Source organism: Vitis vinifera, chromosome 13 (genome assembly GCF_030704535.1).
Source record: "Vitis vinifera cultivar Pinot Noir 40024 chromosome 13, ASM3070453v1".
Lineage (NCBI taxonomy): Eukaryota > Viridiplantae > Streptophyta > Magnoliopsida > Vitales > Vitaceae > Vitis > Vitis vinifera.
In genome coordinates, this window is record NC_081817.1 from 5,270,801 (window position 1) to 5,285,373 (window position 14,573).

General features: G+C 35.2%; 1 protein-coding gene across 4 annotated transcripts; it reads left to right on the forward strand.

Moving 5' to 3' along the window:
- The first annotated feature begins 527 nt into the window (after window positions 1-527).
- LOC100244465 (transcription factor GTE6) lies at window positions 528-14,394 on the forward strand. Of its 4 annotated transcripts, none has more exons than XM_010660126.3 (9): window positions 528-975; window positions 1,787-1,923; window positions 8,602-8,823; window positions 9,777-9,854; window positions 11,161-11,385; window positions 11,592-11,690; window positions 11,897-11,955; window positions 13,697-13,847; window positions 13,944-14,394. In XM_010660126.3, exons 2-9 carry the CDS (start codon window positions 1,798-1,800, stop codon window positions 14,151-14,153), a joined length of 1,170 nt encoding a protein of 389 aa, XP_010658428.1. In that variant the 5' UTR covers window positions 528-975; window positions 1,787-1,797; the 3' UTR covers window positions 14,154-14,394. The 4 variants fall into 4 exon arrangements, with proteins under 4 accessions (XP_010658428.1, XP_059598066.1, XP_059598065.1 ...); XM_010660127.3 differs by having other exon boundaries at window positions 657-975; window positions 1,798-1,923; XM_059742083.1 differs by lacking the exons at window positions 13,697-13,847; window positions 13,944-14,394 and adding an exon at window positions 12,747-13,110 and having other exon boundaries at window positions 646-975; window positions 1,798-1,923.
- The last annotated feature ends 179 nt before the right edge of the window (window positions 14,395-14,573 follow it).

A 14,573-nucleotide genomic window follows, 5' to 3' on the forward strand; every position in this document is an offset into this window, starting at 1 on the left:
TTATAAAAGTAATCCGTCATTTCAGATTCATAAAAATATAGAAGTTTTAGACATATCAAAAAAATGCATTTTAGACGACCTCTGAAATGCAAAAAGTGATATCCAAAAGTTTAAAGTTTTAAATGTTTTGTCTTATCATTTTAAACAGTTAAATGATAATTTAGACAATTTTTCTAACTCTTCAAGTTCTGATATGCATTATACCCTAATGATACAGATCTTGAAAGTTTCAATTGCAGAAAAATTTATGAGGAGTCCAAAGTTGCCTTTTCAAAATGAATCTCCAAAACTTTCTTATAAAAACCTAGAATTTCAAAAATTAAGATTTTTATTTTTCAAACAAAATAATTTGAATCTCCCATAAGACCTTAAACATATAATAAGTTAAAAAACTCAAGCTACAGAAGAGGTTAAACAATAACACGTAATGCAATTTCACTTACTATGACACTTTTGGAGTTATTATTCAATGGATAAGTTTCATTTGACATACTCGTTATAATTACTTAATTTTTAGCTCTGAGAAACAGAGTAACAGTATGAAATCTTTCTACCTTGAGTTAAAAGGGAGAGACCTTACTATTATCATAATTATTATTATAGTTAGAAGTGTTTAATAAGCATCATCTTGTGATTAGCCAACCCTTTTGTCTGTGATTAGAATAAGGGGGTAATTTAGCATTATTTTATACATATTTTCGGAAATTATTTTTTTAATTTTATTTTTTTGTTTTTTGTTTTTTGTTTTATGTTTTAAAAAAATGGTACACATTCCTTATTTTGGCAATTTCTAAGAAGAATGAGAAACCCAGCCTTCATTCGACTGATTAAAACCCTAGAAGAGAGTGAGCGAGAGAGAACGTAGAGATAGGGTTTACATTTTGATTCGACGATTCCTCTCGAAATCCTGTACTTGCGAACAAGAACGTTTGATTTCAGTTACAATGGTTAGATCTTTGACGATTCTCTGAATTGGTAAGACTTCACAAACATTCTGGTCACTCCATCCAATAAATTAAAATATTTCTTTTTTAGTTTCTAACTCCATATTTACATCCATATCACTGGTTATTTACCATCCCTGCAATTGTGGTGGTTGTTTTATATGTTTGCTTTGGTGTTAATTACCTGTGATTTTTCTGATTAACCCTCACCTCCCCATTTGATTTTCGTGCTAATTATGTGATATGATCATGTTGGTTTGTGCATATATTGGGTTGTTTGATTTTTTTTTTCTTTTTCTTTCATTTCTTTGCCCCCATTTTTGGTGTCTCTATTTGTAAAAGATATGGGGTTGATTAAGTGGATGCCAGCTGAAAGAATCATGGAACCCATGAACTTTTGGATGTAGTCGGCAGTCATCATAATAGTGGAATAGAAAGCAAGAGAAATTTTCCTGGAGCATTCATTGTTTGAGAAAATATTTCTCCCACCTTACATCTTCTGTCAAAGAAAATAGAGCTAATAAATTATTCTATGAGAATTGTTAGACTACAATATGGGGTGTCTTTTTTCTGGTCAAGGTGTAACGATAACCTTAGGCCGGGTTTCTCTTGGAAACATATTATTGTGAGAGAATGCACAACTTCATCGTGGTTTAGTCTGGGCTTCAGCTCATTTGTAGTCTATACCATATAGAAAGATAGTACTTTTCCACTGCTCCTTACTTCCTGAGTCTTATTTCTGAATTTGCAATATTTGTGACTCTTAATATAAGTTTGCTATGTTTGTGACAATATGTGTTTTTAGCAGTCATGCCTCGTCAATAATTTTATTCATACGATAGTCTTGTATCAGATGGAACCAATGGATGCATCAATTTCAGATACTAGGAACATGGAAACGGGAAAGAACCAAGGTAATGCTGCACAAGTGGAGAGTTTGAAGTCTCGCGTTGATGATATATTCACAAAGGTCGACAAGGTGATTATTTTAGGCCAAGTGCAAACTATTTCCAATTCCTGTAATTTACAACTTTAACTTCAACATTCCATCATGTCGGTTACTAATTTTAAATTAGTCTTTGAACAGTCAATAAAATTTTCATAGATCGTGGATTTGAATACATATTCATGTTGGATAATTGTACTTAAAATTAAGTGACATGTTACAAATTTATAACCTCATAGAAGATGTCTCAGTTTCATCAATGCAAACCCAACCATGTGTTAGATATTTCCATATGTTCATTTGTAGTTGAAACGTTGGCCATCATCACATACATCCTCTTTAAACCTGGAGAAAAAACCTGGAGAAATTGTTGACAGCATTGTATTTCTTTGGTCTAAGTTGGTCTGGTAAAGCTCTTGCACATAACTTCTGATTCGATCAATGACGATGTTTTCTAATTCTTTTTGCTTTCATTAGGTTAAAAATTCCCTTTTAAGCAAGAGCAAACAACTTTGCAATTAAAACTTAAAATTCGATTGATGACCCAATTTTTATTTTATTATAATGTTGGTTTCTTAGAAGCAGCTGATTATATAATGTGTAGACTCAAATAGTTTTTATCTCCATACTCTTGTCAGAACTAATGTAAAATTTATTATTAAATGCATTAGCAGTGGAAAATTAACAATGTTGATCATCGATGAATAACGCTCACATAAAAGTTTAAAATAGTTATGTGGTGAGGTTAATGAATTAGTATCCTTAAGATTTTTGGATTTTTTCAATCCAAATTTGAAAATCACAAGTGTGCCAATTCTCACAAGTACATATCATATACTGCTCTATCATGCCCCAAGTGCTAGAGAGAAGCAGATTCATATGTTGAGACTGTTGAACTGAGATACCATGCTAGAAATGGAACTTCATGTGTGATTGGGAAGCTAAGTGAATTTAATGTCTGCAAAATTTATATTAGCAATCCTGGAACAAAATCCACATATAAATTTGCCAGTCTATACCTTTTTCTTTTTTGTTAGGCAACCACTTTGTACGACTGTATTTCATTAAATGTCTCCATATAAATAGTACTTCCATGATCCATCATGTTGTAGCCCTTAATTTAGTATGGAGAATTATTTGCCTCTTATCTCATCCACTTCTTTTGTTGCCAAAACATGATGATGAAACTCATTTTGTTTGAGTTTTTCAAATATTTGTTTCCCTGTGTTTGATATAATAGGACTAGATTGTAAGTTTTTGGACAACCAAACATGATCAAATTCCTACCAGGATTATTGGAAGTTCCAACTAGTAAGATTTAATATTCAAAAATCCTAAAAAAAAAAAAAAGGTTCGTATTCAAAAGAGGAACACAGAAAAAAATGACTATGCAATGGAAGTCATAAAGCATAATGTTTATGAAGGAGCAACCTATCAAAACAAAAAAGAATAAAGTTTATTATTTATTTATTTTTGATAAGTAACTAAGCAAGATATATTAAGGCGCCTGCAAAGAGGCGCAATAAAGTACACATAGTATACAAAAAAGGCCCAAAGCCAAAGAGAAAGACAAATACCCACCACCCTAACTACAACCAACCCTTAAGGAAGAAAGAATGTCCCTAACAGGAAGGCCTAAACAACAAGAAAAATTGGCCTCTTAACCCCACAAGGAAGACCTCTTTTGAATACAAAACCCTCTTAAGCCTGCTCAACTGGGACCCCTTCTCTCAGACCCTAACACCCCTTCCCTTTCCTCTAACAGTGAACGGAGAGCTATTGTAGTTAACCGGACAATCTAGCTTTCAGATTTCCCTCTCTAAATGTGAAGATAGGGGTTTCTTCTTTCCTTCTAGACCCTCACCCCACATCCTTTTATTGATTCTATTTTTCTAAAAAGTGAGTAGATTTTCTTCTCAAAGCCCACAGCTAACATCCCCAAAGCAGTTATTGAAATTGACAATATCACCGGGAAGGCTATCAAAATCCTCCCCTTCGCAACACAACTGAAGTCCACGTCCCTTGGTGGTTCCATCTCCTTGGCCCTAACCACCAACTACTTACCAGAAGGAACCCTCACAGCCTCCCTCAAAAGCTGCAACAAACCACCATCCTAAAGCAACATCTTTAACAGTTGGCAACTAGGGCTTAGAGGTCCCAAGGAAGAGAGGGGAGAAGACCTAGAATGTCTATTCGCCTCCGCCATGGGAGCTTCATTAGTGATAGCTACACAAGAAGTTAATGCTGGCGCTGGAAGTGGCTCACTAACACCCTCCTCCCACACCACTCAGCCAACAAGAAGGCTTCAACATAGGGCAAAACATGAGGAGACTTGACCTGGGATGACTCCGTCACCAACGCAGGGGGCAGCCCTTGCCTCCTGTTTATTTGAGCCCTAAAAGAGTCCATTTTGGGGAAATCTGAAGAAGGATTGGATGGTGGATTAATGCATGCACAAACTGTCCCCTTGTGATAATTATGCATTCGCTATATTTGTTTTTATTGAAGTGATTTTAGATTCATTGCCATCCCTTAATCTCTCAACACCTGCCATTGTAGTCCCCAAAGGGCAGCTCAATTGGCAAGTGCTCTTGCTAAAAAAGGAAGCCCCAAGCTTGCTCAATACATGGTTCTTTGGGGGAGGGATTGTGTATCTTAGTCCTGTAAAGCATGCTAATGAGCTACCATGTTATCAAAAAAAGAAAAAAAAAATTCCCTAACTTTATACTGATGTATTTGCTTTCAAAATACAATTTTATGCATCAACTCCCAGGGGCATCTTTTTTTTTTTTTTTTTTTCTTTTTTTATAGGTAAATAAGTAGAGTATATTAAAGGTGTTTGCAAAAAGGCCTAACAAAGTACACATGGAGTATATGGATATGACCAAGAGACAAGCAAGAAAAGAAAAGAGAGAGACTAAAACCCACCTTCCCACCAACACCCAGCTCCCAAGCGGGTTGGAAAGCCCCTAGTAGAAACCTAAAAAGAGAAACAAAAAAACCCCTACTCAGAACAAAAAATGCTAGCATAATAAAATTAACACTAGCAACCGGTTGAAACCCCTACCATTAAGTCCCCACACCCCTCCCATTTCTTTTTACCGTGGATGGAGCACTCGAGCCTTCAGATTTCCTTCTCAAGTTGAGAAGATGACATGGATTTTCTCCTTCCCCCTGATACCTTAACTCTCAGGGGAATCTCTTATCATCCTTAAGGTACCTGATGTAGAAACAAGTTCCCATCCACCCCCCAACAATTTCATGTAAGTCATGTTCATGGATGAATATTTCGCTGAAATTTCACGTATCGACAACTCGCTACACGAAATAGGGGGTGAAAAATCGGAAATTTTTGGCAAAATGTCCAAAAAATCGTCTGAGACAGGGAAAAATTGTCGGTATTTCGGCGATAAATCGTCGATCCTTTGCAAAAAATCGGTGCTTCTCCCCTGCTCCCTAGTCTACTGATCTGACGACTATGAGCTCCTCTGCGTTGATCTGACAGTCTGGATCTCGTCCGATCTCCAACCGTCAATTGTCAGATGATTTGATGGCCCAAATTGAATCTGGATGTGATCTAACAACTGTGAGGGCATCCCAACAATTATATGATGATTCAGTGGTCAGATTTTGCCCAGATTTCGATCCAACAACCAAAATTGTTTTCCAATGGTAAAATGAGATTTCCAACAACTGTTTTGGTTCAATTTTTTCCTATAAATAACTCATTTTTCACCAATTCATCCACATTTCATCTTTGATCTCTCATTGCTCCCAAGGTTACTCATTTTTTTTTTTAAGGAATGTTTGTTTTAAATTTCAATTATTTTTGTATTGAAGTGTAATTAATTAGTATATTATTCAATTTTATATATATTTTTTAAATTGTCATTAATTAGTACATCAATTTTTTTTTCTTTTCATTTGTAATTAATTAGTATATTTTTAAAATTATCATTACAAAATTCACATTTCTTATCAACCGACATAATATAATTACATCTAATATCGCAAATCATATCATACATATATCACATATATCAAAATTTTCAACAAAACAACTTTAAAATATCTATTATACTTCTAATTATATTGCTATGAGGTTTTTATTATATTTTTATGAGTTTTGATCAATTTTTTGGTGTACTGAATTTTTTTTTTCCCAAAATATCCGTCGATATATCTCCGATATATCCATAAAATCGAAATACTGATATATCCGTAATTACCTATATTTTCATCAATGGTCATGTTGAACCACAGTTCCAAAATGATTGGCAGCTGACATTGATCTGAAACTTTTTTGCCCCCTATGAATATTAAATTTATTGAAAAGAAGATAAACCACAACATGCATACAGGGTCTATGAAACAGGTGGAAAAAAAATAACGAACCAAGAAAATCATTGCCTAATGGTACAAGCTTTTTATGCTTGATGGTGCGGTTTTGGCTCTCTCAAGATCTATTGCTGATGTGGGATTGCTTTCCAGGGTTTTGAAGGGTCCATCAGGAGCAGAATTGTTTGGAACATAGTCACTTTTTTTCTGCTTTGAGTTATTTGGGTATAAGGAAATATAAGAATCCTCGAGGATAGATGGCGACATGTTTGATCTTACTGGGACAGAATTTATTTTCTCTTTCCTTTGGGTGTGAACAGTGAGGTGCTTCCCTGTTGGAGGTCCTTGATTGGGACTTTATTATCCTGGCTTTCTCTTTTTTTGTTGGCGAGCAGAAATGTTGGTTTTTTTTCTTTTTTGGATTGGAGGTGGGGGGACAGGGGCAGGGCTTTTGACGGTATTTTGGCTCTGTTTCTTTTTATTTATAGTTTTGCATGTCATTGTGGATTTTCCTGGTCTTTTTTTTCTTCAAGATTTGTTGGCTATGCAATTTTAAAAATTTGCCATTAAGAAACTAAATGGAAGAATGCCTTCCCCAATCCTCCCTGAAGCTCTGGAGAGGAAACAGGTTTCCACCCACCCACAAATGCTTTTACTTCAAAATTGGAAGCTGCTATCTTTTATGTCCTTCCAAATGCATCAAAGTATGTCATGTGAACCAACTTTCCAAATATCTTTTCTTCTATTCTTGCTCAGTTGTACCCAGCTATAATCAACTATCTCAAGGACAGGACTGATAGACTACTCAGGATAGCACTTGATGGAATCCAAACAAAGAGAAGATGGAAGCCCAAGAATTTGATACTTGACAAGGAAGAAATAAGCAATTTATCAGTTCTGCTGCTTCCCTACACATCATGCCTCTCTATGAAGAGGGTTGATCTGCTTCATCTGTATGTCTATTGATGTGAGCCCTATATTGTCATCTTTGTCATTGCCCATTGAAGGCAAAATGAGGTAGCATCATTTAATATGGTTTGGATAGTAGTGGAGGAGAAACCAATGAATGTGTTAATAAGGGGTAACTGGATTCAACTTTTTTCTTTTATTGATTAGTGATTTCATTCCAGTTGAAGGTATTTATAGGATGAAAGAAAAGACACAAATAAGATAGTTGGACCAAGGCAATATAATAGAGAATATAGTCTTTAATTTAATGATGTGTGTCCTCAAAAGAGCTGAGTTAGAGATAAGGATTAGTTGGAATTTAAGGTTTTTGATCGTTCTTTATTTGGTCAAGTGACAATAATCTATTGTAAATTTGTGTAGCCTAGTCACACAGATATTTACAAGAAATTTTGCATAGTCCATCACATATTGTAGATTTTTATCCAAATGGAGTGTCATATTACATGTGTTACTTCACATGAAAAGAAAAAAGCATTTGCTGTTGGCAACTCTATTCAGCAAAAACAATTGCCTGTGGGTAAAGAAATAAGCAAAAACTGTAATATATGGTGATTCTTTTTAATAGGCAAATAAGGATATATTGATAAAGCATGTAACTAAAAGGGCGGGTCTCTCAAAGTACACAAGACTTCAGGGGACCACGAAGAAAAGGAAACAGCATACTATACAGAACCCAGTATCATCTACTTAGACCATCAGTGAAATCTAATAAGGAATAGTTCGACAATTCCAAGGAGATTCTAGCAAATCCCAGAGGGATTTGATGAAAGCCTCCTTCAACCTTTGATCTGATGGGTCATTCTTGTTGAGGACTTGACTGTTACGCTCTCCAAATGCACCGAAGTAAGCAGAGGGGGGCCATGTGCCATATCTTTCTTTGCCTCTCCTCTGTGCCATGAACATTCCATCTGGACAATAGATCTTTAATCATCTTTAGAAGGACCCATTGAATCCCCAAAATGGCAAATCGGATATCCCACAGCAACTGTGATGCCCCCACACCTCTTTTAGTTGGGAAAGGAGACATACTTGCCAAACAGATGGGATTAGGACTTCACCTCAGACCACTCCTCCTTCCTCCCTCTCCACTTTAGGCTATCCATCCCACTCCCAACCGATTCTGAGAATGAGTGCACTTCAAGAATTGGCCCACCGCCTCTTTAACTCCCATTCCTGAAAAGTGATATACAGTGATTTACTAGCCTGTGAAATTTCCAAATGCAAAAAATACTCTGATAATGGTGCCTATTTAGTCCATCCTGCAATGTTATTTGACAACTCTTTTAAGTTTCTAGTTGTTTATCTATTATCACAGAGTATGCCAGAATTTTCTTAACTAGTGTGAGTCTCTTGTTTCTGTCATTTGTTAATTGATGATCATTATTAGATGTTTTCCACTTGCAGCTTGAGCAAAGAGTGAATGAGGTTGAGCAATTCTACTTGACTGCAAGTAAGAAGCAATTGAATGTTTCTAAAGGTAGTTCAATTGTGAAGGATAAGGATAAGGATAAGGAGAGACATGTTGCTAGTGTAAAAAAGCAGCAGCAAGATGCATCACGCAGGGAAGCAGCTGCTGCAAAGAGAATGCAAGAGCTTATGCGTCAGTTTGGCACAATATTACGTCAGGTTAAATCCTTTGCAAGTGTGTGTGTTTTTTAGTTATCATTTTATGCTATAGTTGCTCGGGTATATATCTTTGTTTTAAATCTTGAAATGCTCAACTTCTTCCCTTAGTTTGAGCAGATTTTGATTTCATTCTGTTTTGAAAGTTCTAGATGAACCAAAGGTTTGTTATGGCATACTATTTTCGTTTGAAAAATCCATACTAAGTTATAATAAGTGGCCTCTGATATGAGGTTTCATATCCGATTGGAAAATTCAAAGTATTCTTTTGAAAGTCATATTCAAGCCTTCAATTTCTATCTCCATATGTATAGTTGTTTTGAACTCTCACTTTAGATGTCTAACCGGTTAATAAAAAATTAAATTCTCAGTTTCATTTCTCTTAACTTCAGATTAAATGGGCGAACAGACACATGACACAGATGTCTTCTTTATAGAAATGTTTTTATGGAATAGCAACCTATTATGAAATAGTTTCAAAACCAGACATTTTCTAAAAGCTAAAAATTAAGGAGTATTAACTTCAATTGATGGAAGCTTCTTATGCTGGAAGAATGTGGCCTGGTACCTGCCCTTCTCAAGATAGCACTTATTGATTTAACTTCCTATTTCCATCCCTTCATATAGCTGTTTGCATAAGGTTTAAGTTTGAATATGCAAACATTTAAAACCTATCATCTTGTGATAATTGAGTGTATTACTAAACTTGAACGCATGAAGCAGGTTATGCACCTGGGAGAAGCATGTTAATCAATCCTTTTTTCAATATTTTTTCAGTTTACCTTTTCTTTCATAGTGCTAAACTTGAATGTGTGTATGATTTTGCTTCTAGCTGACTACTTAACTTGGGACTCAATCACTAGGATGTTTAAGTTTAAAAGGAAAAGAAGTAAATCATTGCTTGTTGGCATGCTGCAAAATTTGTTTACCTGATGTCTCTAAGGTTTTACTGCCAGATCACGCAGCACAAGTGGGCCTGGCCCTTTATGCAGCCTGTAGATGTTGAAGGCCTTGGTTTGCATGACTATTATGAGGTATAGTTTTTTGCTTCTTCCTCAGTTTTTTGTTGAACTAAATGGTAATCAATGGAATGCATGTATGTGTACTATTTGTGTTCAGGCTGTATGCCGAGTTGTTAATTGGCATTATATACATTGTTGGACCATCATCAAAAAGCTTAAGCTTTATGGTTAAGTGGTGATTTTACATGGTGTTAGAGCCTTGTTTTTTGAGAGGGCTTAGGTTGAATTCCATTGTCTATTTATTCTTTTATGTGATCCTTCTTGTTTTCTTTGAAGGTCTTGGGTTCAAACCTCACAGTTTGTTTATTCTCCATGTACAACACATCAGGACTAGAACCCAAATGAGCTTGATATACACTATTGGCCCACTACCTGACCATTGTAACTTTTGAGAAAATTAGTTGTTTAACATGGTATTAGAGCCTTGTGTGATAGGAGGTCATGAATTCGAACCTCATCACACACACACACACACACACATATATATATATCCCAATTTATTGAACCCATGTGTAAACCCAAAGAAGATTGCATGTTGGCCAACTATCTAATAGCTCAAACTTTTAAGAAATTGGTAGCTTAACACTACATGATCCATTTGTTTCTGTTATTTGCCCCTCCGTATGCAGGTTGGGGCCTCATGTGAGGGAGGGGGGAATGTTATTAGCCTACTTGTCAATTGACATGATATTCATTGTTGGTTCATTTCGTAACAACTTAAGCTTTTAGGTTATTGGGTTCTGTAACAATTTTTCTTGAATGTTTGCTCTATTGCTTATTCATGATATTGAGGGGAAAAAAGGGGAATAGTATTATGTACATCTTGGATTATGCATACATGGACTCAACCATTAATAACACAAACTTTGAGTTGCCTAGCATGATAACTCCCAAAAACTCACAACTTTATCTATTCAAGAAAAAATAAGTGTCATAATATAAGCAATTTCCACATCATTGGGCTTTAGTGGGTAATATTCATCAAATATTATTGAAAAATTCACTCTCTAGTGGTTGTCTATGGTAAAAATACATAATGTACACCTTTTATTTGTCATGTTACAGTTTTGGATTAAGGTGGGCACATTGGTAAACACCATGCTAATGTCAGATACATTCAGGCATAGTGTTCGACTAACAGATCCTTGACAGTCAGAATAATGCTCACTATCAGTGACTTCTGCTGATATGGTCCATTTTGGATTTTTTGTGGATTTCATATAGTTGTGAGAGCTTTTACTTAATTGCCAGTCAATCTTGGTGTTGGAATACTTGATGGCATGCCTTTAATTAATTTTCTGTAGATGGTATTTAACAGGTTATTGAGAAGCCCATGGACTTCAGTACAATAAAAAATAAAATGGAAGCAAAGGATGGTGCCGGATATAAGAATGTCAGGGAGATATGTGCTGATGTGAGGTTGGTTTTCAAGAATGCAATGAAGTATAATGATGAGAGAAGAGATGTTCACGTTATGGCCAAAACTTTGTTGGGGAAATTTGAGGAGAAGTGGCTCCAGCTTCTGCCAAAAGTTGCAGAAGAGGTAAATTTTGTCCTATTATCAATAGTTCTCACTATCATGTACTTGCTTTTAGACCATGAATTCACCAAGGTTTCAGTAGTGTGGTTTAGTATTCAACAGAAAGAGGTTGATTTTCTTGCTTAATGTCCTGGATCATTTCTAGCAAAAAAAATAAAAGAAAAAGATGTTTGTGTTATTTGTTAAATTCCAAAGTGACATATATGCAGGACAAAAGACGAGAAGAGGAAGAAGCAGAGGCACAATTAGATATGCATCTTGCCCAGGAGGCTGCTCATGCCAAAATGGCTAGAGATATAAGTAATGAGGTATGTTGAAATTCCAGAACCTTTCTAAAAAACCAAATTCATAACTAAAAGAAGCCTTTCTAAAAAAAAACTACAAAATTTTCAAGTATATCGAAGTTATTCTTCCTATTAGCATATTCAAGTTTGATAAAAGAAACAATTTTATCTTATCTTCTGGAAGAACGATATGGATATTCTTTAAATATATTATTCTGAAATTGTTTCAGCTTTTCGAGATTGATATGCATTTGGATGACATCAGAGAAATAATTGTTCAGAAGTGCAGGTTTGTTCTATAATATTCTCTCTAATACAATAATAATATGACTTTAAATTTCAAAATTCGTGTTGGTTCTATTTGGTATTTTCCTATCCAAAAATAAATTATTTGTATTTATCTCTACTTGTCACTGTTGTTTTTTCCCCTGATTTGAGTTACTGAGTACTGAAACACATTCATTACGATGTTAATGATTAGGAAATGGATTGATATTTCCCATGTTCCATGTATCAGGCTCTTGATTGGTTTAATATGGTATGTTGTTAAAAAAATAGCTGATCTTTCTTAATTATCTGGTTGGTATACAATACTCATGTCAATAGATATTGTCATTCTAAGCACTGTCAATTGAGAATTTGTTGTTCTGTTGCAGTCTAGCATCTGAAGAGTCATGCAGGCAAATTCAGGATTTGTATTGTTTTCAGTTGACATGCAATTCACTGTCTTATTCTAAATATACTCATTTCAACTCATAAAAAAATGAAAAAAAAAATCCTAAATCCAACTACTTGGATTGGCTAACTAAAGCCTCCATCACCTTGCAGTCTATAGGGTCATTTTTGGAGCCTTATTGCAACTGCACTGGTATTTTATTAGATAAGATAAAAGTAAGAATTTGCACATAATCATTTCTGCTTCTTTCTTTTCTTGTCTTACCACTCTTCTCAATATCTTAACATGGACTACACTTATTTATGAATGTGTTTTCTTTTCTTACTCGGCCATGGCCCTCAGTATGAAGAATTCCCAGCCTTAAAGTCATTTTGCCATTTTCTTTTTTATTTTTGATTTGTTAGGTATTTGATGATGCGAAATCCAAAGGCACTTCTTCACTTATTCCATGATGCAATGATTTTGTGGTCAATCTCTTCTTCAATCTCCCTTTCTTCTGAGATGATTGACCCAAGAAAGCGAGTTACCTTCTGATCAAAAAAATAAAAATAAAAGAAAGCAAGTCACCTGTTCTCTTTTCTGGGATACTAGATATACACCTGAATCTTCCTGTACATGAACAACAAAAATATATGTCATCATCTGATTATCTGACACCATCTCCTCCCTCCTTTTGATTCTAAAATACCATTCCTTAATTCTGGCCTGAAATTCACCTATAATGCTGTGCCATCAACTGTTGACGGATGCTCATTCCAAACCATTGATGTAAGTTGTAATTATGCAAGTTTAGTTATGATTTAATATAAGTTACCTCTCCAATTTTTCTCATATTTTACATATAAGAACATCAGCATCCATGTTGCTTCAGTAAACTTGCAAATTGGGAACTGAACTTTTCTGCATTATTACCAATTTCATTCAACAATGAAGTCCTTAACATGCTTAATGTGCCTCTATTAATATATATAGACTTCATATGCTGCTGCTGACTTATGTAATGAGACAACTCAATTGAGGATGTTTTGCGGTGAAATTGGTATCAAAATTTTGTTAGTTTTCTACTTTGCCCAACCATGGCAAGTTAATTGTCTTTCCAAGCATGCGGGCTTGGAACACCTTCTCTCATGTTGGGTAGGAGATGGGGAAAACATTGTGAACATGTTCAAACTTTTTAGTTTTATTCTGGGTATGACTGAATTGATATTGTGCTATCGGAATTAACTTTGAAGAGGAATAATTCTGATTATGTAGTTATGTGTGTTCATCTGATCTGAGTTCATGATTTAAATGCATTGAATTCTTTCATCGGTACACTGCAACCAAAGCTGATCCTGAGAGAACATTATTTCAGAAAAACATCAACTGAAGAGAAAAGAAAACTTGGAGCTGCCCTCTCTAGATTGTCCGCAGAAGATCTCAGTAAGGCTCTGGAGATTGTTGCTCAGAGCAACCCAAGCTTCCAAGCCACAGCTGAGGAGGTGCACCTTGACATTGATGCACAGGTTATCATCGTTTATATTTTGCTATGAGAAGTAGGCTGATTCTTTTTTGTCACTAACAACACTGTTGATTTGAGTGGGGATGTGTTGTTTATGCAGAGGGAGTCCACCTTATGGAGGTTGAAGTTTTTTGTGAAGGATGCGTTGGAAATCCAGGGAAAGAGTTCAGCAAGCATGGGGGGAAATAACACGGCCACCACCACCAATAACAACCACCCCACCACCAACAACAACAGCAAACGGAAAAAAGAGATATGTGATGCTATTGCCAAGACTGCAAAGAAGAAGAATAAAAAGGCTCCCTCTTGATTAATCTGGCAAGCCATGTGGGAAATGCCCAGAATGCCTACTGATTTTGTTATTGATTCGAGTATATTATTTGGCCAATGCATGTAAACTAGGTTTGTTTTCAGGTGTCGTATGTTTTCCAAATTTGACCAAGACCAGGTTTTGAAATCATTTCTGTATAAATTTGACCATTCGTGGTGGTGCTCTTGACTCCATAATTGTAAAGATGGATTATCTTGATTAACAAATTTCGTTGCTTCTATTGTCTTCTCATTACCTCAATCTCTTTGCTTTCCACTCATTTCACTTATCCTTTTTTTTCCCTATAGATTATATAATTTTAAAATATATAAATTTCTTACTAATTGTAATTACATTTGATTTTCTTTTATATTTTTTTGAAGTAAAATCAAATATAAAAAAATTATTTTCTTTAATATT